The sequence below is a fragment of the Phoenix dactylifera genome, chromosome 12, assembly GCF_051530095.1.
Source record: "Phoenix dactylifera cultivar Ajwa chromosome 12, Ajwa_hap1_PhDact_Kaust_v1.1, whole genome shotgun sequence".
Lineage (NCBI taxonomy): Eukaryota > Viridiplantae > Streptophyta > Magnoliopsida > Arecales > Arecaceae > Phoenix > Phoenix dactylifera.
The window spans coordinates 21,222,651-21,246,299 of record NC_143201.1 but is presented as its reverse complement, the minus strand read 5'-3'; the positions used below and the strand labels follow the sequence as shown (position 1 = coordinate 21,246,299).

At 39.4% G+C, this 23,649-nt stretch overlaps 2 protein-coding genes across 19 annotated transcripts; one reads left to right on the top strand and one right to left on the bottom strand.

The window, feature by feature from the left end:
• The first annotated feature begins 2,021 nt into the window (after nucleotides 1-2,021).
• Nucleotides 2,022-12,709, top strand: LOC113462388 (mitogen-activated protein kinase kinase kinase 1-like). Of its 5 annotated transcripts, XR_005513314.3 has the most exons (10): nucleotides 2,022-3,381; nucleotides 5,365-5,449; nucleotides 5,665-5,727; nucleotides 6,138-6,295; nucleotides 7,173-7,248; nucleotides 7,353-7,412; nucleotides 9,379-9,486; nucleotides 12,022-12,261; nucleotides 12,354-12,453; nucleotides 12,541-12,709. XR_005513314.3 is itself a non-coding variant. In XM_039130095.3 (9 exons), the coding sequence occupies exons 1-8, from the start codon at nucleotides 2,324-2,326 to the stop codon at nucleotides 12,226-12,228; spliced, it is 1,815 nt and encodes a 604-aa protein (XP_038986023.2). In that variant the 5' UTR covers nucleotides 2,022-2,323; the 3' UTR covers nucleotides 12,229-12,261; nucleotides 12,354-12,709. The 5 variants fall into 5 exon arrangements, 2 of the variants coding, with proteins under 2 accessions (XP_038986023.2, XP_088565174.1); XM_039130095.3 differs by having other exon boundaries at nucleotides 12,354-12,709; XR_015972205.2 differs by having other exon boundaries at nucleotides 2,023-3,381; nucleotides 12,022-12,453.
• A 736-nt stretch (nucleotides 12,710-13,445) lies between these two features.
• On the bottom strand, nucleotides 13,446-19,926 carry LOC103701836 (uncharacterized). 14 transcript variants are annotated; one of them, XR_016397997.1, is made up of 5 exons: nucleotides 19,455-19,920; nucleotides 17,564-17,748; nucleotides 14,956-17,395; nucleotides 14,468-14,616; nucleotides 13,515-14,136 (listed from the first exon to the last, which is right to left on the bottom strand). XR_016397997.1 is itself a non-coding variant. In XM_089926487.1 (4 exons), the coding sequence occupies exon 3, from the start codon at nucleotides 15,952-15,954 to the stop codon at nucleotides 15,463-15,465; it is 492 nt and encodes a 163-aa protein (XP_089782613.1). In that variant the 5' UTR covers nucleotides 15,955-17,395; nucleotides 17,564-17,748; nucleotides 19,455-19,920; the 3' UTR covers nucleotides 13,515-14,136; nucleotides 15,432-15,462. The 14 variants fall into 14 exon arrangements, 2 of the variants coding, with proteins under 2 accessions (XP_089782613.1, XP_089782614.1); XR_016397995.1 differs by having other exon boundaries at nucleotides 14,468-15,175; nucleotides 15,432-17,395; XR_016398000.1 differs by having other exon boundaries at nucleotides 15,432-17,395.
• Nucleotides 19,927-23,649: the final 3,723 nt, after the last annotated feature.

Genomic DNA, 23,649 nt, shown 5'->3' with positions numbered 1-23,649 from the left:
GACTTAAGAAGGCTGACCTGAGAAGGCCGAGGTAAAAAGGCCAAGATGCAAGCTGACGAGAGAAGGCCGACAAAAAAAAGACAATATTTTATAATAATCTTTTCTCTTGTACTTGCTATTTTTCTATTATTGTTCCATAGTTTTTCTGACTTAGGTACCGAGGGGCTCAGCCGGAGTCAATCCGGCAAGTCTTTTTCTTCTTTTTTGTACAGATCAGCGTCTCTCTACGTATTGACTGATGCCCTCTAAATCTCTATAGTCGGACATAATTTTGGCGTCAATATTAGAAAAATAAATACTTAACCAAATATAAGTTATTTTGAAAAATATAATTTTTATATTTTTTCTATGATCAATGAGATATATCAAATTTTTTTTTTTCAGACATAACATATTTATGCACCAATTTTTCCTTGAAACATATACTCAAGGGAAGTAAAAATTTTTAATAAACCAAGTGAGTCCTCTTTTTTTTTTTTTTTTTTGGTCAAAAGCGGCTTTTCATTTTATATAACTCTAATGTGCGTACAATTTGCCAGATCAAGTGAAAGCAAACAGGACAATAGGTGTGAAATATAAGCTAAGCTTGTTCAGATGACCTCTCCGAAATGCCGGATAACATAAGAGGCGATCCAGTCGGCTATACTTTTAGTCTTCCGATACACATGAGCTATCTAGTAGGAGGTCAACTCCCTCACCAATCTGTGGGTGTCTTGTATCAATCGGTAGCCATCCTCATACCTGTCCGCTCCCCGAATCTAGTCAATCACCATGGAGGAGTCATCCTCTAGGCATAGACAGTCGGCCCCCGACACCCGTCTCGCATACATACCCTTCCAGGCTGCCCGTAGTTTTGCTCTCACTGTAGTCAGACCTGGTGTGCTCTACTCTCCTGCTGCAATAAATCTGCTCCTATGGTCCCGATTACAAAACCTACACCCCTAGAAGAGCCATCCCCCACCATGCCTCAATCCAAATTCACTTTAAGATAATCAGAGGGTGGGGTACTCAAGAGAAAAAGATAAACCTGGATGCTGCGACAGTGGTACAAGTACCGCAGATATCCCTGGCTCTCCCAGGTGATGACGATGTAGCCAACCTAGTAACCTCCACCGTACGCCACACTGCTCTATCCATTACGACCTGTGGGGACGACCTCCTACTCTCAAACAGAAGATCGTTTCTGTCCAACCATATATGATGGCCACATAAGCAGCCACAATCCCGGTCTCTGCGACACTCGGCCTCTGAAGGGAATCACTCAAACACGAGAGCATATCCTCCACCGACTCCCATAACGAAGGAAGAGGCACTGGTGAACATCTCCAGATCTGCACAGCTGTAAGGCACTGAAGAAGAACATGGCTGATGGTCTACTCAGCGTCCGGACATATCTCACATATCGGATACATCCGCATCCCTTGCCTAGCAAGCATACTCCTGATCGGTAGACTGCTCCAAACTATCTTTAAAAAAAAAAAAAAAAAAAAAAAGCACCATCTGCGAATGCACCCTCATCTTTCAAGATCCATCCATCATTAATTTGCCTGTCTGGCTTTTTACTGGTTCATGCATGAATATTTCAGCGCGCACCTTCGTCCGGTCCAACATATTTGTCTGGCTCGATCCGTGGAGTCGTCCTTGAGGTCAGCCTGCGAGAGTCCCATATCGACAAAAGGAGAGTACACATCCGAGAGTGCTTTTAGTGTCCCCACCAACCCGCACTCAAAAAGCAAGTGTAACAAAGGTTTTAAGATTGGAAGTAAAAACGACTAAACAGATATCACCACTCTATCCTGTCCCTGTCTTAGGTGGCCACAGCTGTTTCCTCCGACGTGCTACGGCCTTCATGCTTGACCTCTCCCACTGCTACGGCTCACTGCCTGCCACCTTGAGAGCCTTGTGGACCCCATCGCTCCACCTCCAGACCAAGTGCCAAACTAATCCAGCCTCTTTGGTCCGAGAAAGAGGGATCGTCGTCCAAATGATATCCATCCCCGGACTTTTTACCCCTTCACGGGAAGTCCTCCGCACGGCCGCGTTCTCTCTTGTGGACCAGTCAACTCTCTCACTCCCCTACCATTTCTTTCTTCAAGCTTAATCCAAACCCCGCGCTTTCCCCAAACCTCCTCCTCCTCGGCTTTAAAAGATCCAAAATCTCTCCTTTATTCCTACTTTTTTTCCCTCTTCCTTCCTCATGCTTTCGCTTCTACTCTTCTCCGGCTTCAGTTTCGGCATCTTGTCCTCTCCCACGGTCTTCGAATTCCTCCAATATCCCTTTTTTTCCTGATTTTTCTGATGGGATTTTGGCCCTCTTTCGCCTATGTTCTTGCCGAGAGATAAAATAGACGCCTTTCGGTCGGAGCGGGGGGAGATGGAGCAGCGGCGGCAGCAGAAGGAGAAGGGGCGGGGGACGCGACGGCTGGAGCGACGGAACGCCGTGAAGAACATCGACTACGACGCGTCGGACGAGTCCCCCGTCATCCGTACCACCCGATCGCTGGACTTCTTGTCATCGTTGTTCTCGAAGCAGACGAGCTTCCGAATTGGGGGCAGCATCGAGGGCGAGGTCGACCTCCTCTACCGCAGCCTTGGGTTGACGGGACCCGATGACTTCGCCATCCCCGTCACCGCCTGGGAGGCCCGGAAGGCCCGGTGCTCCTCCGACCTCCTCCCCAGGTCCCGCCTCCTCTACCCTGATAGCCCCAGCCCCCAAGATCCCACCTCTGCCCCGAATTCTACGCCTGCCGCTCCCCCCAGCACATCGGCTGAAGAATCCGTCGGCCGGCAGGATGTCCGGGTGGAAGTTCCAAGCCAGCCTGACAGGCCCGTGGCTGAAAGTAAGGTTCTTGATGGTGAAAATCCGAAGAGTTCGACTTCGTCTCCAATTGTAAAAGGAGGAGATGGAGGAATTAGAGGTTTTCGCCCTCCAGCTTTTGCTCCTTCCCCTGTGATTTTGACTCTTTCCCCTCCACCATGGAGGCCGCTCGCGCCGCCTCCATCAATGTCCATTTCTGCCATGGACAAGGAAGGCTCGACTTGGGATATATTGAGGTCCTTTGCTCCTGATGAAGAGAACAATGATCTTGGCGCGGAAGGGGGGAGAAGGAGATCCTTCGACTCAGAGGAGAACGAGGAGGAAGAAGCTCCTGCTGGTGGAGAGGTTGCGGTGGTGGAGTTGACATTGGTGGAGACGTCCGAGGGCTTTACCGGGACATCGTCATACTCCACCATTAATGACGACGACACCTCCAGTACAGCTACCGAAACAATGTTTATCGTCTCGCCGAATGGCAGGGTCAAGAGGAGGATCAGGTCATGGATGCGAGGTGGGCTCCTTGGGAGCGGTTCATTTGGGATGGTCTATGAAGCAATCAGCGAGTAAGTAATCATGCAACCTTATAAGTTGCTGGATCTTCTTCATTTATGGTTCTTTTAATGTAGATTTTTATATGTGCATATAACCATCAGAACAATCTTTTGAGCCATGACAGATGTTGCTGCAACATTCACATAACTCCTACTTCGTTCTCTACTTCTTATTCTTATATCTGTGTTGCCTTTTTACAAGTGACTGCAACTAATTTCTGTAAGTATTTTTGTTTCAGATATATTGCGTTATGCTTAGGGATTTTGAATCCTCAAAGAGACACTAGGGTGAATTTTAACAACTGGTTGCATACTGTTATTCTGATCATCATCATCATCATCATCATCATCATAATAATAATAATAATAATTGGGAACCATTTCTAGTACATGCTGATAAGAGGTGAGATAGTCATAAATCTACCTTAGGATGTTGCAAAATTTGAAGAGCGAGTTCTAAGTAACACTATGTATATAGGTATATGCTGCAGTTAGTATGGAGGACCCCGACCCTTGATCCGTCATGAGTTCTCGTAATTCTTTTACCCTTCACATTGGTTCAATGGTAGTGTGTTGAACTTCCATGCATTTAGGATGGCCAAAAACTAAATCAAATCAACAAGATTAACATGATTGTCACCCATTGCTACTTATCAAGAACTTATCTGTTTTCTTATTCGGGGCATCAGATAAAGATTTTCTTAAAAAATACATTGACAATGGTGATTAATAATCAATGTTATAACTGGGAAGTACACTTTGTTATATTCAAAATTAATCTTCTTGATCACTATCTCTGGTTTCCACGTATAGAGTCAGTGATCCGCTCGTCTAATATATTTAAAGCAGAAGATGGTGACAGAGCTAAGTTGCATTAAGTTGCAACAAGAGGAGAGATATTCTCCACTTTTAAACCAACTTCCCTCCAAAATGTTGATGCTGTAAATGCTTATTGTTTACAATCAACTTTCAGTCTGTACCTCTGTATATAGAAGACCACTAATTTGATTAACTAAAGCTATTTTGGATTGCTAAAGAGAATGTAATGATGTTATTGACACATGAAGGTCATAAAAAATCTTATTGATTGCACAACTTCTTATTGTTACAAGTTATGCCCATGCCCAAGAAAAGCCCCACTCTACGACTACAGGTGAGGACCAGTAACTGCTGTACTTGCTTGTGAACAAAAGGCACTGTTTCTTGTCTCATGCCAAATGCTAATTTCTAACACCTTATATGGGAAAAACTGTGCTTAAGCACCCGGGTCTTTGTTAGCTTTCAAAAAGAATTCCTTTTAAAAAAAAGGATGGAACCAACAAGAGAGGGGAAAAAATTATGTAAGTGCCTTGAGCTCTAGTACCGAAACAATGCAAAGAGGGGAGAGTTCTCAAAGAGATTAGACATGAGGCAGAGAGGAAAAAAATAGGAAGAAGTACAAAAGGAGGTGTATAGAAGCTAAGGGACTCAAGTTCAACATATGGCTAGTGAAATCCTTCATCCAACAGCTTCAAAAGCTTCTCATAGTCACTTGAAAGATCTGCACACAAAATCTTCAAAAGGTTCTCTTAATCACTAGAACCCCCCGCCCTCCCCCCTTCCCCTTTGAAGTTCTCCTTTACTATTGAAAAATATAACTATTGTATTTTTGCATGAGCTAGATTGTATCTGCTTTTATTGTCTGAACTTCATTTGATGATTACAATTATCAATTCTAACTGAGAAATATCTTCTCTGCAACTTGATTATGATCTTTAGCCATGAGGTCCTATGCTAGACTTTTATGAAACATATTTATCTGCACAATGCGTCACACTTGAGTTCTGTAGATAGTGAATCATAATATCCGACTCCATAGAGTAGCAAATAAAAATAAGTTTCTGGTTAATATCACTTCCTCTGCAGGATATTAGCTATGATTAGGTTGTTATCATACTAGTATGAGTTATTGGCATTTTTTTTGATTGGCTATGCTTATTTCTGTAATCTTCACAGTGAAGGTGGATTCTTTGCTGTTAAAGAAGTATCTTTGCTTGACCAAGGAAGCAATGCCCAACAATGTATTCTTCAACTTGAGCAGGTGGGATGTCGTCGACTCTATTTTAACTGTGTTGCGCTAGATGCCTTAATATTTATTCCGCCTGCTATTGTTCTTGAGCTACTCCTTTTCTCTTTCTTGTGAATATTGTGAAACTTTATTACTCCTTCAAATATGTTAATTGAAAATTCATCTGTTCATTTTCATAACTCTTTTATTGAGCATGTTATCTTCTAACTTCTGACTTATCCTTTCAGGAGATTGCACTTCTAAGTCAATTTGAACACGAAAATATAGTTCAATATTATGGATCAGACAAGGTACGCTTGCATAGACATTTTGATGTAGAATTGACTTATTGAGCCTTCCATCAATATTTCTATTCCATTAACATTGAGTTCCGATAAATGAATTTTCTTAAGTTCCCATTTCCTGATTTCCCCCCCTAATTTCTCGCTGTTGAGACACTAAACTGTTTGGCAGTCCTTGAAATTGATTATTTCTTGTTGCTTGGTGACTATGGTGTATGAAAAGAAAATGTTATCATAAGTCTCAATTGCTTATAGCTTAGTGGTCATTAGGAACTTATGCTTACAGAATTGCTGGATATTATAGTTTATTTGTTTTTAGTTGATCAATATTATCGTATTGCCTATTCTACTGCAGATCCGTGCTTGCATACTCTGTTGTGTTACTATTTCTTTTTGCTAAGACATGGATTTTCTTTCAGGAAGATTCAAAACTGTTTATCTTCCTCGAGCTTGTTACTCAAGGATCTCTTGCATCTCTATATCAGAAGTATGATCTGCAAGATTGTCAAGTCTCTGCATTTACCAGGCAGATCTTAAATGGTTTGAAGTTTCTTCATGACCGAAGTGTGGTGCACAGGTGAGGCAGCTGTTTTAGTTTATATGATGATACTTTGCTCATACATTGAATTTCTTGATATTGTGTTCCAATAATTTGATAAAATACCCTATAATATGATCTTTTGTTCCTCAATTGTATTCATTTATATGCTGAAAGATATTATATGTCACTAAGTAATCTTAGCTTAGAAAAAGGGTGCATTCTTGCCTATCAAAACAAATGTACTTACTAAAGCCCATATTTGCTGCCATTTACTGGAATGGAAGATTTGAAGGCTGTGAATGTAATTATTCTTTGGCTTCCTTTTTGCTTATTAGACACAATAAGCCTAATAGTTTAGGCTCCTGATTTGAGGTAGTCATGTTCACTATTCTGCAAGGTCTTTGATTATTTCCGTTCATTTTCTGCGAAGCAATAAAAATTGTAATAGTGTCAAGGAGCAGGAGAAAAAACAGACCTCAGATTACAAGTGCACATGCGCATGTGTGGTGAAAGGCCCATAGGCCCACATACCCAACTAGAGTCCGCTAGTTGAGGAAGCATTAAATACAACTCAACTTGCATAAATTCTCCAATTGGGACTAAAATTAAATGAATTAGTTGAGATTTAAAGGCTTTAATGGTTGAACCTTTCCAACAAAAAATCAGAAAAATATTAAATAATTACATATCTTCTATCAAAAAAAATCTACACTAATATGTTGTGTACATGGAAAATATACAAACCTCACATTACAAGACTTTATCATGGTATATTATTCAAGATAATATGGTTTTGCATGATGTAATTTTGATTATCAGTGATTTAAAACATTTCCAATTTTACCAGTTTCTTGGTATATGGATAAGGGAATACTTTTCTTCAACTGATGTTATTATCCTGTTGTTTTGCCAGGGATATTAAATGCGCGAACATTTTGGTTCATGTAAATGGATCTGTAAAACTTGCTGACTTTGGATTGGCTAAGGAGGTCAGTCTCCCCTCCCCCCCCCCTCTCTCTCTCTCTTGATGCATGTGACTTTTCAAATGTTTGAAATTTAGTTGAAGCAGTACTTCTCCTATGTACATTTTCAGATAACCAAGTTCAACATGCTGAAATCATGTAAAGGAAGTGTATTCTGGATGGCTCCAGAGGTTAGCTTAATATTCTTTTATTTATTTAACCACCTGTAATTGATGTCCCATGCTGCTAGACACAATCTTAACTCCATAAATTCTGAAAGTAGCGAGCAATGAATGGCATGGGATGTCTCGATTAGTTATAGGATTGCAAAATGCATATATAACACCTCTCTTTCATTTTAATTTGTGGCATTTTGTATTTGGGGAAACATGCATTTTGAATAGAGAATGCCACTACAGACATGGAGTCAAAAAAAATAAAAATAAAAATAAAAATATCTGAAAATGTAGATGGAGGGAAATGAGGGTCCCGCTGATGGTTGGGGCATGTGAATTAGTTGCATATTTTCCAAGATTAATTTAATTTATATATCCATGCATCGCTTATGTGCAGTTATTTTTGTAGAGAAATTCTTTTATGCTGGTCGTGACGGATACAAAGCAATTGAAATAAGAAACTTTTTTACTACCAATTTTATGGATATATATCATTGCATATTTTTTGGGCAAATGAAGAATAGAAAAATATAATAATGATGATCTAGGCTCAATTTCACACAGTGAGAACAAGAAACAGGCAAACTGATTATGTTGTCATTAAATTAAAGTAGTACCCGTTTAAAACAATTCTAAGATATCTTATATTGAAAGAGTTATTACAAGTTTGTGCATAAAAAGAATATCATCACAGTTTGATCAAGTATTAAATTTTACTTATGTCTGATAAATGAAATATATCTATTTCATTTTCTTTCGAGTTCATCACAAAGCCCACTTATTGAGTCTTGAATTGATGCCTTTCATTTCTAATATTGGATATTTGTGTTTGAGATAGTGATAATAAGATGGAAAAATTGCAACATCCTAAGATCTCACTGAAAAAAACTTGCCAAAAGTTATATTTTGAGGTCCTTGCCCATGCTTAAGTATCCAGGATCTTCCTAGCTAATATTTTGAGGTCCTTGCCCATGCTTGCATAGGTCCTCTCACACTCCTCCCATTTAAGCCCCAGCATTCTCGCCAAGGAAAGGGTCCAATCTAAATCACAAACACCATAATCCACAGCAGCAGTGTCCCTTGGTCCACAAGTGCCATTGATCAGATTAGCTTTGATGCCATTTATAACAATCCAGAACCTCATCCAAAAAGACTAGCCAAAAGTTATATTTTGGGATTCTTTACCCTACTTAAGTACCATACTTAACACATTGGTCTTTGTATAGATCCATTACTCTTCATCGTGAATAATTGCTACTTATTAGTACTGATTACTATATGCAGGACATTATCTAGCAAATTGTTCGAAAAGTAAAGGATCCCTTCAAGGGTATCATGTATTATACTTGTTCATTGTTCTTTTATAACTTGCACCAATATATAGAATCAAGTAGGTTTAAAAATCAAGCTTAGATGATACAATCGCTATCCAAAGACAGATGATGTAGCCTTTCTGTTCTTCACAATGCACTTGTTACTTTCTCACTCCCACTGAATGTGTGCTGTGTTCTATGATGGCACTATATCAGACATATTTGATTTGAGTCTAGATGTAAACATTTGCTGGTGGTGATTCCTAACCAAATACTTACCTGGAGATGAAGAACAGATATGTTTCTCATCTAAATTTCAATTAAAATTCCTTGGAAAAAGAAAACACATGCACACAAACAATTATATGTGGATGTATGTTCATATATTATCCTATGTCATTCGTCACGTTATTGGGTTCAGATATATCTTGATCCAAATCCAACTCGGATAATCTCTTACAACTCTTTTGCAGACTATTGTTCCTGTTGGACTTGATTAGGTTTTAGATGGGCCGTCTATCTTTTGTGACAGAATGGAGAATGATGTTATTTTTTTCATCATCTACTGTGTTCAGAATAGTACTGCATGTATTTTTTAAAGATGCCATTTCATAAATTTGTGCATGGGTCTGCAAGTTCCTATTAAATGGGGAGTTGTCATTTTTCAGGTTGTTAATCCTAGAAAAACATATGGGCCTGCAGCCGATATATGGAGTCTTGGGTGCACTGTCTTGGAGATGTTAACACGGCAACTTCCTTATCCAGATGTGGAGTGGGTGAGTAAACTGTTTGTTTGAAACAGTTAGCTACTGTTCTTTTTCATCTTTAAAGGACTCTTCTGCCAGTTCAGTAACGAAATAACAAACAATATTCCTGCTTAATTCTTTTACTCTGAAAGTTAACGTGCCATAACCGCAAACTTATTTACTTTATGCCTTAAATCTGGATTCCTTGAAAGCTGAAAGGTATCTATACTTTTGGAACAGCCAGCTGCGGAATAGCAAGCACAGAGAATAGAATTTCACTAAATAATCAGCTGCATCTAGATGTCTTGAATAGCTCAAGACATGTAATTTTTTTTAATAAAAAAAGAGTGGTCTTGTAAATCTCCAATATATTAACAGGATAAAGTTGATATAAAGAAATGGTATGTTATAAAATTGCAAAAAGAAATGTAAGGATTACATTCAATAGCTCCAGCAGTTGAACTTGCTTTCAAATTCTGAACACCTAGGTTAGCAATGGGTTTGGGTAATAAATCCTGGAGGATGAGATGAGTAGAAGGGCATAGGAGATGTGGCACATTGACAGGATTAGTGTATGGAGGAGAATGAATCAAGAACGCAGATAAAGGAAGAAAGAGGTAAGCAAGTTTAAAAAAATTTATATTATGGCTCGCAGGTTCAAATTTATGCTAAATACTGCCAATTATGATAAGAAGTTGTTCTGGATTGGGAGATGGAGAAAGGGCCAGTTGAAGGTAGCAAGGACTCAGAGTTTCGTTTAAAATTAAAATTTAATTAATGTTGTAAAAGATGGTTATGTGGATGAAGGCTGGCTAGGTGAAATACTCCAGACCCATTATGGTAGATCTTAGCCTCCCCATGCCAAAAGTGAGTTCGTAAACAGGTGGATTTCCTTGGTTCACATCATGAGCTGATCAATCTCCTTATGATTCTGGCGGTCGCCACTAAAGATACAACAGTCCCCATGCATTGCACCCAGAAACGACAACTTGCAGGAACCATTGGATCTCATTCCACATTCTGTTGGATTACCTCTGTTGCGTGCTGAACTTTTTCTGGAAGCAAGAGTGTGTTGGCCAAGCTGAATGAGCTCTTTTACTAGCTTTCTTATATATTTTAGATTTGACATATAGGATCATCTCTGAAATTTGAAGCATCCTTAAAGAATGCTCTCAATATAAGAGTGTGGCGGCTGCTTCTTTGGTTTCCAATATAAATTGTCTTATTCACTTATTCTTATCTTACTATAAAATTAAGCATTAGAGCAAACTTTATTTTAGTATTTTGATAAAGATGCTCATATGCACTCTTTGATACATGTGGGTTATGAGGTCCCTTGAAAATTCAATATCCATGTTATCATTAATGACTAACTTCTGGCAGTTTTGAAGTAACAGGCTGTTTGTATATTTTTCATCCCTTGCTCAAAATTGTTCAATGTTTAAACTTTTAAGCTGAAGACTTCTTCAAACTTGTTCCACATTTATGTCAGTACTTTATAATGCAATTAGGAAAATCTAGATAGTAGTTCGAGTAACAATATACTTATTGTCACATCTTTTATGCAGAATAATTTGTTGTTGATATAATTTTGGAGAGGATGAGTCTATCCAGAGTGACCCGGACGTTATAAAATACTTTGTTCGAATCATATACAACTCTTTATGAAACTGTATCCCAAGAAGGAAGCTAAAAGTAGCTATAGCAGCAAGTTTATATAATAGCTCGTATCTTATTTAAAGTTTGTAATTAAGGTAATATCTTTACAGATCATTACTCATAAAGTGATGGAAAAACACAGATATTGACATATAAAACAACTCGGTCAGATCTGTCTGGTGTATCCCTGTACCTATATGTCGACAAACTTGTTGGGTCAAACCTAAGAGGATTGGAGGTGAAACCTGTTCGAGCTGGCTGCTTGGTCAAATAATGTCATCAGGCTTTATTTGTGACGTATAGCAAGTAGGTTGAGCCTAAATATAGAATTTTCTTCATGATTGAGCTAATCGGTCCCCTTGACGATGGTTATGTTTATCGAGCTCGGCGGACCTTAATCGGCCAAATAGCCATCTCCTATACCAGAAATATGCAGGAGTTTCAGAAGATAAATCTAATTCTCATTGCTGAAAATTTCGTGTTATTTTATAAAACATGGGAGTTTGAGATGATGAATCCAATTCTCGTTGATGAAAATATCTTACCCATCTTATAAAGATACGGAAGAACGAAACAATATCTCCTAAAAGTAAATAGCAGAAGATCATAATAACTTTTTCTTTTGAGCCTTGTTGTCATAGAAAGTGCTTCTAGCAGTTAACGCAGCTGGAGTAGATATTGCAGCTTCTTTAGATTTCTCCATCTTATTAGTTTTCCATGCCTATCATGCAACTACTATGCTCGCCTTTTCCTCTTAAGTCAAAATTTGAAAGTCTGAAGATATTTTTTACTTCTGTTTCATGCTGCAAGCTGTAAACAACGGTTTTATAATTGTTGGAAGGAGTTGCTAGCTACCTCAATGCCCTACGATGTTCTTACTAATTGTTCATTCTCTCTAATTTGCAGACTCAAGCTTTCTTCAGCATTGGCCAAGGCCAACAACCTCCTATCCCCAACCACTTGTCAAGAGATGCTCGTGATTTTATCAGTCAATGTGTGAAGGTTAACCCAGATGAACGGCCTTCTGCTGCTCAACTATTAGAGCATCCATTTGTGGTGAAACCGCTGGCATCTTCTTCGGGATCTGGTTCCTCCACACATGGTAATGATTGATGGAATTAACTAAAAAAGAGAGTTGGCACTCGGGTATGACTAGATAAAGCATTGCACTGCCCTTTCATCCTGGCGTCCCCCTAATGATATTGCCGACTTTAGGCTGTTAAATTTTTGCTTTTCAGATGACAATCTGAAGAGTAAAACAGATATTTGTAGGCTTTTGCGCAAATTGGCGTGCAGAAGGTTGGATCCTGCCCTGATTTACAAGCAGATTCTTGGAAGGCAAGGAATACAATTTTTGGTTTTCATTGTGTCTAAGAGTTTCACCAGTAGTATGATTTATTTATTTTTTTAAGATTTTTTTTTCAGGGTAGTTTCGATGTTGTTTTGGTTCATATCCTTGCAAAGTCGGTCATGTATTTAGGTGCGGAGAAGAGAACTGGATATGCACCCAAATGTGGGTGAGATGAGTGCATGAATATGTAAATATGTAGATTTATTTAAGTATCATTTTCAAGGCTATGTTTGCTTGGTAAAATCTCAAAGTATTCTTGTGCCGAGAAGATAGTAGTGCTTGGCTGTTTAGAAAGAAAAGACAAATGATGGTGGACCCCGCAGGTCAAAGATACTGTTTGGCAGGCATCATAAAAACCAAAAAGGGCACAGTCAGATCATTAAGAACCTAGGCAATGGATGAGATATAGATTACGAGAGTCAAACCAGACCTGATTCAAATTAAGACAACGCATAAATTTTTCAATAATTGCTAAGGCAGCATGAATGTGACCAAGACGAGTTCTATGTTTATTTATTTATTTTCCCCGATGTTCAGATGTAAAATACCAATGTCCAAATACTTGGGATTCATCCGCCTCCGACGTGGTGAAGAAGCTCAAGAACTCAACAGTTGAGTATCATGTTCGAAGACAGACTGGAGCTCACGGTAGAACTTGTTAGTGAATTCTAACCATGACCATGCGACATAGTTATGGCATGTTTCCAAATTATTTTACTTAAAAAAATCTCATCAAGCTTTGTTGCTGCTCTCTTAATTCTCGGTCACATAATTTTATCGATACCCAAAAAAGAGAGAGGGGAGGGTGGGGAAAGAGATTAATTAGAAGAAAAAAAAAATGCAAATTGAACTCCAGCCGCTGTAAGGCCTTCAGTTTTCTTGAATGCTGCTGTGGAGCTTGTTAATGCCATTTCCTCAAATATGATCCTTTTTCTGTACATTCACTCTATGAACTCAACTCGATGACCTGGCAAAAGTATAAGAGCTAAAGGAAAGAATGCATTCAACAAATATATTGCAATCACAGTCATCCATCAAATGCACCTGCTAATAAACTGTGGCCCTCAAATATTCAGTTTCAAAAATGTTTTATCGTCTTTTCAATGGTTTGTACAAGCTAAAATTCCACATTTAATATTGCTTGCATTTTCGTCAACGCATTCCTCTAACCCACATTCAAGGGTTCAAAGCAATATCTGTCCGCAATAGCGACATGAAACCAGGAAAGTGCTGAAGCAGAAAGTGATTGAAGTCATTCTCTCATCCACAAGAAACATCTACTACGTTAAGTATTTTGGCCTGAAGACGGGGATCAAACATGTCCCACTGGCTTAATTCTGTTTTTAAATCACCAGAACCAGCCAGAATTAGCCCAGCAACTTTGGGCGGCAAGCTCAGCTGTCTTTCGCACGTAGTTATGACCCTTCTCCATCCGAAGCCGAGCTAATCGCAGTGCTGATTGCTCTCCTCGTCCGTGCTCAGTGAATTTGTGTACAGCTGCCCAAAGTCCCAAAAAGCGTTCCGTTTCCATCCATATCCACGAATTTGTGTACAGCTGCTCGAGTCAGAAACTGATCACCCCTTTCATTGCTACCCCCTGAGTCACTCTATAAAGAGCTTACCGTCTTCTGGGGAGTACATAAGGTAGCTACCGACCATCAAGTCAGTATCTGATAAAAAAAAATTTAAAATATAACAAAACGAGAAAAAAAAACTGAAGCTAGAATATTATGTCCTAGTAACTAGGCCACTATCTGCAAATAGTCCAACCATGTATTTGAGATTTTTCTAATGACAGACAGTTGCAAATTAATTTCCAACATCTTGACTTGAAACATATTTGTGCTGTGCAGTGTAATCACTCCAAAAAACTATTTCAGAGGTTAAAGTAAATGCTGAACCCTACAGAAATGCACACGAGATGCAGAGAGACAAAAAAGTCCCGAAATTTCTTTTGGGAAGATTATCATATAGCACTGCAATTCCACAAAATACATTTACCTGGCGAGCAGTCTCCTACCAAAAGAATCTCAGCTATTGGATCCAATCTTTGGCTTCCTCTTGTATGTTTTATCAAATTCATCTCCCACTATGACCCAATTTATCATTTTGCATTGCTTGATACTAGATGTGATCATTGAAAAGATTTCCTGCATATTTCAAAAGAAATGACATATGCAAGAAACATGTTTTTCTTTACACATGATTTTGAGACTAGGAGGCGGGTGATTGCAATTCCCCTGTCATTCTAAAAAAAAAAATCCTGCATATTTCTACATATAGAAGAAACAGAAATTTTTTCTACATGTTTAAGACTCTAGGATGCAGGTGATTGTAATTTCCTTGTCACGCCACTACAATTAATACATATTGATGTAGGTATGTAAACAGATTATACTACTTGCAACCAAAAAATATAAAAACTCCAAATCACACTCCAGTAACTCTACTGCAGTGCAGAATTCAAAAATCCATCAAACATTTCTTACCAGATACAAACTGTGCTGGTGGTCGTCTGAGCATCAAATCACCAAAATTTAATGGCTGCACTAACTAGTGCTGAGCATGATATATAAACCTCATGTAGCACTGTAAGTAATCCAAAGGGTGAAAAAGGACTATTTTAAGAAGTCCTAGAAGTAGAAGCATGCTAAAATCCAGTGAATGGAAGGCTCAGTTAGACACTCATACACCCAAAAAAAGAGCACCCTGTAAATACAATCACAAAGCCAATTAAATCAGAAAAAAAAAGGACCACAGTCCTCGCCTTATTATCCAACAAAATAGAAGGCCAGAGAGAGGGTGGAGGGGGGGCAATCAATGTTTAAACTATGCTAGAGCCCAGACCCAACTACAGAATGAATTTTTTGCACTTGAGTTCATATCATTAGATGCTTTTTTATTTTAGTGACTTTTCAAAATTTACTGCAAATTCGTCAATAACATGGCATAGAGAATAACTTACAAAAGTTCCTCTTTCCTCTCATAAAGAAAGATCATACTGATTTCTTTGGTTCATCATCTTGCAGTTGAGGCCTAGCATCTTTCCCTTCCATGACTTGTTTTATCCCTTCTTGATAACCTTCTATAAAGCTCTTTAGTGCATCCCTGTACGCAGAGGCACGTGTCATATACACACGCTGCAGTGCAGGCCTTAAGGTCTCCATTCCGCCTCTTGCTGCAACCGCAAGATCCTCCAACGTTGAGGGTTCTCTTTCTTTAGATGCAGCCTTCTCCTCATGAGGTTTGCTATCATCCCCTGAATCCTTTTTATAGTCGTTCGGTCTGAGGTCAGGCCCAATATCCCGCACCCAACTAGCTGCATAAAGCCTAGATGCTTCCTTCAAAACATACCACCGCTCTATCCATGTCAGTTTCCGTCGTTTTTTGATATGCGGGGGATCAGGCAAAGAAGAAGGGAAAGCAATTTCCTTCAGATCACAGCGAATATAATCATACACTTTCCTACATACCACTTTTAGCTTCATACTACTCTGTAAGCCTTCTTAAATCAAACCAAGAAGTGTCCAAACAACATGAACCTACATCAACCCAAAAGCAAAGGTTCACAAGATTGTACTTCTTTCCTCTCCATCTTCCATTTAAAAGGTCAGGTAGTGATAATCTTTAAGTAAAGAAACAATAGAATAAAGCTAGAGGAAGTAGGACCTAGAGCCAAAGTTGTAAACATGGCCAATGACAGTTTATGAACAACCAGGTAAATAAAAGAAGAACAAGAAACAAAATGAACCAATTCAAAACAAATTATCTTGTAAAAATTGCCAGCATCATTATCTGGTGCTATTGGTCCATAGAAAGATCCTCAGTCCCGAAAACAATAGACAGAATGTAGGAAGAGGTTTCTTCCTTTTGTCAAAAATCAAAAGGGCTTTCCCGCGTTCCTCTAGAAGAGTTCCCAGAGGTTCTATCCTTCTCATTACAGATCACACTAAAAAGCAAATGGGCTCAAGTTTGAATATTTCATTTTTTCACCAAATAGATACTTCTATAGTAGCAAAAGATAGTCTGCAGATTCAGTCTGGATCCACAGAAGAACTTAAAATATAGATTCATAATTATTTCTCAGCAAAATCTAGAACTGTTTGTCAAACAACCACAAAAAATCTAGAACCCCCTCGAACATCTGTTACTAGTTAGGGATCCGGTGCCACAACCACAAAAATCTCAACATTCACATAGATTATATCAAATCATCACATAATCCATAAAATAACAAAAATAAAAAAGACTAAAACCTAAAAACATCGATCTAACCAACCATCCAGCACCTAAACTGCTAAACTCTAAAATCTGGGTATCCAGTAGCTACTGAAAATCTGATGTAATAACGGTCATGAACTAAAGATTCTTCCAAAGAAAACAACAAAACAATATCCAAAGAAAGAAAAGCAAAGAAACCCAAAATCTAGACCAGAGGAATTCAATATCCGGAACAGATCCTAAAACCATCAATCAGCCACCCATTTTTGCATCTAGATAGCAAAATCCAAGAACAACCCATCATTAGCAGTTACAAATCTGATGTATGAATTGCCATAAAGCTCAAAGTCCTTTGGAAAAATAGCTTCATCGGAGAGAAAAACGAACCAACTACAAATCAAATTGGAGACCAAAAAGAGATCGAATATGGGAGAGAAAGATTACCAACAAGAGCGCCGATGGTTGTCAAAATAAAGCGAGCCCCAAACGGTTGCTTCTTACCTCTTTTTTTGGGGATGAAGACGGATGAGTCTTCTCGCTCTCTTTTTTCTCCATTTTAATGTCCACACTCCAGCTTCGAATTCACGAAATCACACCGGGGTCAAGGGCATGCCCTAACTTCGTTAGCGAGGGGTGGCAATTTCAGACCCAAAACAGACCCGACAGCAGCCGGGCTAGGGGGAAGGGTTCCGGTCAGCCAATCCCAACCTACTAGTCAGTTCAGGTGTGCCACTAAACACATCAGATCCATGTAGTAAGTAATTCTTTTGATATTTATATTTATATATTTGAAAAAAAAAATATAATATATAAGTTATTGGACCATTGATCCAAAACAAATGGTTCAAACTATATAAAAGAAAAAGAATAACCTACTTTGGAGGACTTAAGAAGGATCATCTCCACCCTACGGTCGTTCAAAGCTACCCATATTTTAAATGAGGCGAATAGGGTTGCGGATTGGATAGTTTCATTTGTGGCTAGCCACTCGGATGCTTTTGTTTGGGATTCGGTTCAGTCAGCCCCTCTCCAGTTGCAGGATATTTTATATGCCGCTGTCGCTGAAAATCGGTCCAAGGCACTAAGTTAGCTGAGCTACTGGAGTGCAACGACGATCAGTTGTTTAGATTGCAAAGGTCAGCTGAAGATCGTGATATGTCTCTAAGGTGCTGATGTGGTGGCCACTATGCTCGGATGGTGATGCCTCCAATGTTGGGAGGAAGAGACCATGCTTGAACCTTCACTCAAATGCCAGATCCGACTTGAAATAACAAAGACAAGAGAGTTCTCTTGCCAGAAAGTATCCAGCAGGGGACCCTACATCGCTCAAGTCAGATGGACTCTCAAGAAACAGTGAAATTGCAAGAGCGACAGAGTGGCAGCAAAAGGGCATAAGAAGAATTGAGAGCACTTACTTGGAGGGTCCCCGAGAGTGGTTTATGTAGGCAAAGGTCGGCATCCGTCACCAAGGAATTCGGACGTGGGGATTGGACATTTTTGGTAATCGATTGCATGTCTTGAAGGTCATACATGCCTGCGTATCACACTCGTTCATCATGCGGTTATGAAAATTGTTCGTGATTGCGGCCAAGGTGTTGCCAGCAAAGGGGAGAGTTTGAAATTGAAAGGACTCTCCACACGCCCCTGGAGTTGGCCACATGACGGACATTGATTGGTTGGTCGAAGGCTATGTGAAATAGAGAATAGAAGGACTAAAGATATAATAAAAAAATAGGTGGGAAGAAAGAAGCATATGTGAAATGCTCAACCCCGGGTGAACATTTAGACCATTCTCCTCATTTTGTAGATAAATTCTTGAGGAGACTTTGTAAAAGCAACTCTATAATTGACCAAAGCACTTCCATACTTCTTCCTTGTGAAAGTAATAAGAAAAGAAAGAAAAAATACTTCTGCAAATTCTGAAAATAGCAAGAGGCATCTCTAGGGTACCCCACATAAAAGCCACCAGAATCTCTTCAATTCATAAAGAAGATGCCAGTTCGAGATAAGATTCAGAAACTACCTATAACATTAAGCCTAAAATTAAGTATAAAAAATCCTAGAAAATTGAAATTCCCAACCTTCTCTAAGAAGACCTGAACATAAGACTTCTAAGACTCACTTAGAATGGCAAATTAACTCAAAAAATAAAACCAAGAAATAAAATAACTATACTAAACCTAATTTGAATATAATCTACATCAAGTAGTGACTTGAATCTATAAACTATGTAACTTATGTCATGTCAACAACTTCATTTATTAGCTTCATCCTTTGTAAACATTTTATACGCTTTATATATTGGTGTATACAACTATGATTTGTAAAAGTTATAATAATAGAAAACTTTCTTAAAACATTTGCAGACATGCATGCATGACTATATATGTATGTATGTATGTATTAAAATTAACGGAAGAGTGGACTAAGAGGTCAAATTCAATTAAGTATAAACAACTGAATCATCTCGGTGTCACATGAGAGACGTTAACCTGATGACTAGGGAACGCGGGGACCAGAGGCAAGACATCTTGCTGCATCATTGATCTATAAAATTTATAACCTAGCAACACCAACCCAGATTTTTAATCCAAGCGGAAAAATCAAACTCGTTCACACAATTTGTCAAACAGTTGGTGGACCACGAAAAGCCTCACGATGTGAGATCAAGTAAAGCCAAGCCAAGCCTCGGCCTGGCCATTGAACAGAGGAATGGTTATCACAAAAAGAGTTCGGAGAACGAGACAAGAAGAAAAAAGGGGCATACCTTGCGAGTGGAAATAAGGTCCGGGGACGACTGGCCTCGATTTCGGTGGATTCGTCTTGTTGTCAGGCCTAACTAGAAACGACTGCGGATCAGCGGATGGGATTGGGAGCGGCCGAGGACTTGGGTAAGAGATTGGAGATGTGATTTTCGCGGAAGGCTTCTGGCTCCTGCGACCCAGACGAGAAGACGCCGGACAGGCCCGGACTGCCCGCTGCCAAAGTGGGAATGTGAGATTTGGGAACGGCGAGTCGGCGAACAGAGGCGGTAAGAGATGTCTTTGATCAACAGTGAACTGATCGAGGGTCTGGTTCCCCGGCCGCGGTAGCCCGTAGCCGCGGTACTCGCGGTAACCCCGGCCGGAGACGACCTCGCCGGCTCGCCCCTGGTGCGATGGGAAGCAGCCCTTGGTGCGACGGGAAGTAGCCTCTTGCAGTGCGATTGCGATGGAAAGAGCAATGTAGCAGCGAAGAAAATTTAAGATTTTATGTAGCTCTTCTTTTCTACGCGGCCTTCCTCTGGGCCGGGCCGTAAGCGATCGCGACCTAAGCGCCTAAGGGTCGGGCCGGTCTTATACATACGTATGTACACACACACACCTATGTATGTATATATGTGTATATATATATATATGTATGTATATATATATAAATGTATAAATGTATACGTGTATTATATCTTTATCATTTTCGATATAGAATCAATAAATGACTTCTAAAGTAAATAAGTTATACTCCTAATTATGATTTACAATGTATTTTGAATCCTAATGCATGCTATGATGATGAAATTTCATGCTCCAATAAGCATCGGCTTATTTTGCTTATGTACTCACGATCTTTTATTATGATATACTTTGTTTCTACAAACGCTACAAGATTGGAAAGCCCGTGACCGAGGACATGGTAAAGATTTAACCTGAGAGTTCTAATTTTTTCTGATTCTAGCGGCTTTAGTATCTTCCGCTAGAGACAAATAAGATCATGAATCCACTGTGTGTGGCATAGACTTGAAATATCCTGGAGAAAACAAGGGAAGGTCAAGGTAGTTGAGTCGAAAGATGCACGTAAGAATTCTAATGGCTCTTGGATTGACTTTGAGGAAGGGATAGATGCAGCCAAAAAAGAGATAATTCCACACACACACACACACACACACACACACACACATATATATATATATATATATATATAGAGAGAGAGAGAGAGAGAGAGAGAGAGAGAGAGAGAGAGAGAGAGACGTAAGAATTCTAATGGCTCTTGGATTGACTTTGAGGAAGGGATAGATGCAGCCAAAAAAGAGATAATTCCACACACACACACACACACATATATATATATATATATATATATAGAGAGAGAGAGAGAGAGAGAGAGAGAGAGAGAGAGAGAGAGAGAGAGGTCAGTGGACTCATCAAGTACTCATTTTCCTATGTGGAGTGGTCAAGATGAAAAGATTATTAGCACTGGCAAAATACTTTACAAGACCCCCTTGACTCAACTTCGACACCACAATAATAACGTACACCTTAAACACGTTTGTCAGGAATAGACCCCCCCGCTCTCTCTCTCTCTCTCTCTCTCTCTCTCTCTCTGTCTCAATTGGCTGGTTTCTTTGTGGATGTGGGACATAACACGTAGCACTTCAATAATCGACTGTTTTCCGCAAGGTTTCGCACGGGACGCGTGAGCGCCACTTACTCATTTTCCACGGCCCACTCACGTGGTGGACTCGGAGGCCATGCCTTTCCTCCTAACAAGTCCAAAATGGTCCCGGCGTCACGGAAGTGACCCAGGTTCGAAATATGCAGACGTTGATAAAATATAGGAACCAAATGCTCCATATTTGGTTTATCCGATGGATGTACGACCCAGTAGTTCTACATCGGAAAGACTCATTACAGAGTCTAGGCATATAAAGCGGGTGTCTCCAAATCCTGCAGACGTGTTTTGGGTGGAAAATAAAATCGAGGAGGGGCCTGAGCAGTACGTGCGGCGCGCGTGCGAACCCCCCGAAACCGAACAATATCTGGCAGAGGAGCCTCGTGTTTCCCCCTCATATGGTTCCCATGTGGGCACTGGGTGCCTCACGTGTCCCGCGGAGGCGGGGGTATGACATTTGGTATCAGAGCCGAGAACGACTCTTGTCAGATGGTTGGAAGGGTGTGAGGCTTAATAGTCCTACATCGGAAAGACTCATTCCAGAGCCTGGGCATATGAGGCAGGTGTCTCCAAATTCTGCAGACGCGTTTTGGATGGAAAACAAAACCGAAGAAGGGTCTGAGCGATGTGTGCGGGCTCCGAAACCGGATAATATCTGGTAGAGGAGCTTCGTGTCCTCCCCTCATGTAGCCCCCATGTGGGCACTGGGTGCCTCACGTGCCCTGCGGATACCAGGGTGTGACAGAGTCGCCATATGATCCGCCGGTTCCGAGATGACGTTGGGGTGACGTACTTACACGTGAGGCAACCCACGGGTCAGGAAATGCATGCGGAAACTTGTAACCTGCATCGAACATTTTCTGGTAGAAGGAGGTCCAGTGGGAGCTGCCACGCGGGTGGGTTCGTCCCTCCCCTTTCTTTTTTTTTCACCAAAAAAATAATAAAAAAAAAATAAGGGTGATCCCGGCACTGGAAGTTCCTTTTTGAGATCATCGCTATACTCGGAAGCTGTCCCGGCACGCTAATTAAAAACGTTGCCTTTTGGCATCAATAGCCATAAACAACGAATCGGCTTAATTCATGTGCTTCTGATTGTGATTGGCCCGGCCGTGCACGGCTGTTCATTTGCCATTCTTCAAGCCTCGTGCAATGCTTTTGGCACGCCATTCTGGTCACAGTTGCAAGACATTGGGCATCCATTGCAATGGTCCATCCTCTCGTTTGATAGAGGTCGTGATTGTTATTTTACACCATCCTTGTTAATTGAATGAGATTTTGATGCTGTGTGAAGTAATAAATTTATTGCATTATCTTAAATTTTTTGTTGTTACAGTCTCTTCTGCTAGATAAAGCAACATTACTTGACATTTGTCAACTACCATCTTTATGCAAAAAAATAAACTTTTAGCTGACATGAGATTTGGATTACAGTGTCTGCTATTCAAGGAGAAAGTCTTCAGGTGAGGTTCTCGTTTGCAAGATGAGCGGCTCTCTTTTTCTTTTCTTTTTCTTTCTTTTCCTTATTTTAAGGTTGTAGTTGAACTCTACCTAAATTGTTTCTCTTCTGCGCAGCCTCGCATTGGTTTAATTAGAAAGAAAGAGCGCAACCATCTGAATTAATATGTGGGCTCTCCCTTCTCCCTTCTAACATGTTTTTAACTCTTATTTTACATGCTCATCTCAAACACAAGAGGCATTAGTTTGATACATATCCATTATTCGATCCAATATATATGAATTGCACATGTAAAGTTCCCGTATATATGAGCAGCCATTAGTTTGATTTTTATGGAATGGCAACTATATGATGGGTATTAAATATCGATCCATGATACAACAAAAGGCCTCTAAAATTTTTCGAGGAAGCTGATGTCATAAAAAAAGAGTTTTACATGCTTGGTTGACCCTGAAAAAGTTGAATATAACATCATGATTTATTTTTGGTTGAGCTTCTATTTTTTAGAAAAGTTATATAAAATACCTATTATATAGTTATATCTTTAATTAAAAAAAGGAAATTTAACCCTCTCTAGGGGTATGTTGCATCGAGATGCAGGATATATTGAACGATATAAAGGAATGTTCATCAAAATCAAATTTAGGTATCTATGAAGTACTCGTAGAAAATAAATACGAGCCCCTCTCCTTCACTTGTATAAAAATAGTTATTTTTAGAATATCAATGCATATATAATAAAACTAACAACTTTCTTTATTTTTTTATTCACTAGACTAACAACTCCATTAATAAAAAAAATTATAAGTTTTGGATTTTTTTTAAAAGATAAAAACTAAGAAAAATATGGTGAAATAGGAAGCTCTTCCTGTAGTTTTTTTTCTCATGCCCGCTATATATGATTTTGAATTTTTTACATGTATACCATTCAAAATATATAAAATTTTTTGAATATCCTTATAAAATTACTATTTGCATGTATATCCTTATAAAATATTTAATTTTTTTTTGTTTATCCTTCTTTTTCTTTCTTTTTTATGTATGTACCCATACCATCTAACATCATTAAAAACTAAATGAT

Coding starts and splice junctions, on each gene's coding strand:
- LOC103701836 (XM_089926487.1), bottom strand. CDS start 15,954: ATGAAGCTAAAAGTGGTATGTAGGAAAGTGTATGATTATATTCGCTGT.
- LOC113462388 (XM_039130095.3), top strand. CDS start 2,324: ATGTTCTTGCCGAGAGATAAAATAGACGCCTTTCGGTCGGAGCGGGGG. Junction 3,382..5,364: donor GTCTATGAAGCAATCAGCGA/GTAAGTAATCAT, acceptor TAATCTTCACAG/TGAAGGTGGATTCTTTGCTG. Junction 7,249..7,352: donor ACTTTGGATTGGCTAAGGAG/GTCAGTCTCCCC, acceptor GTACATTTTCAG/ATAACCAAGTTCAACATGCT.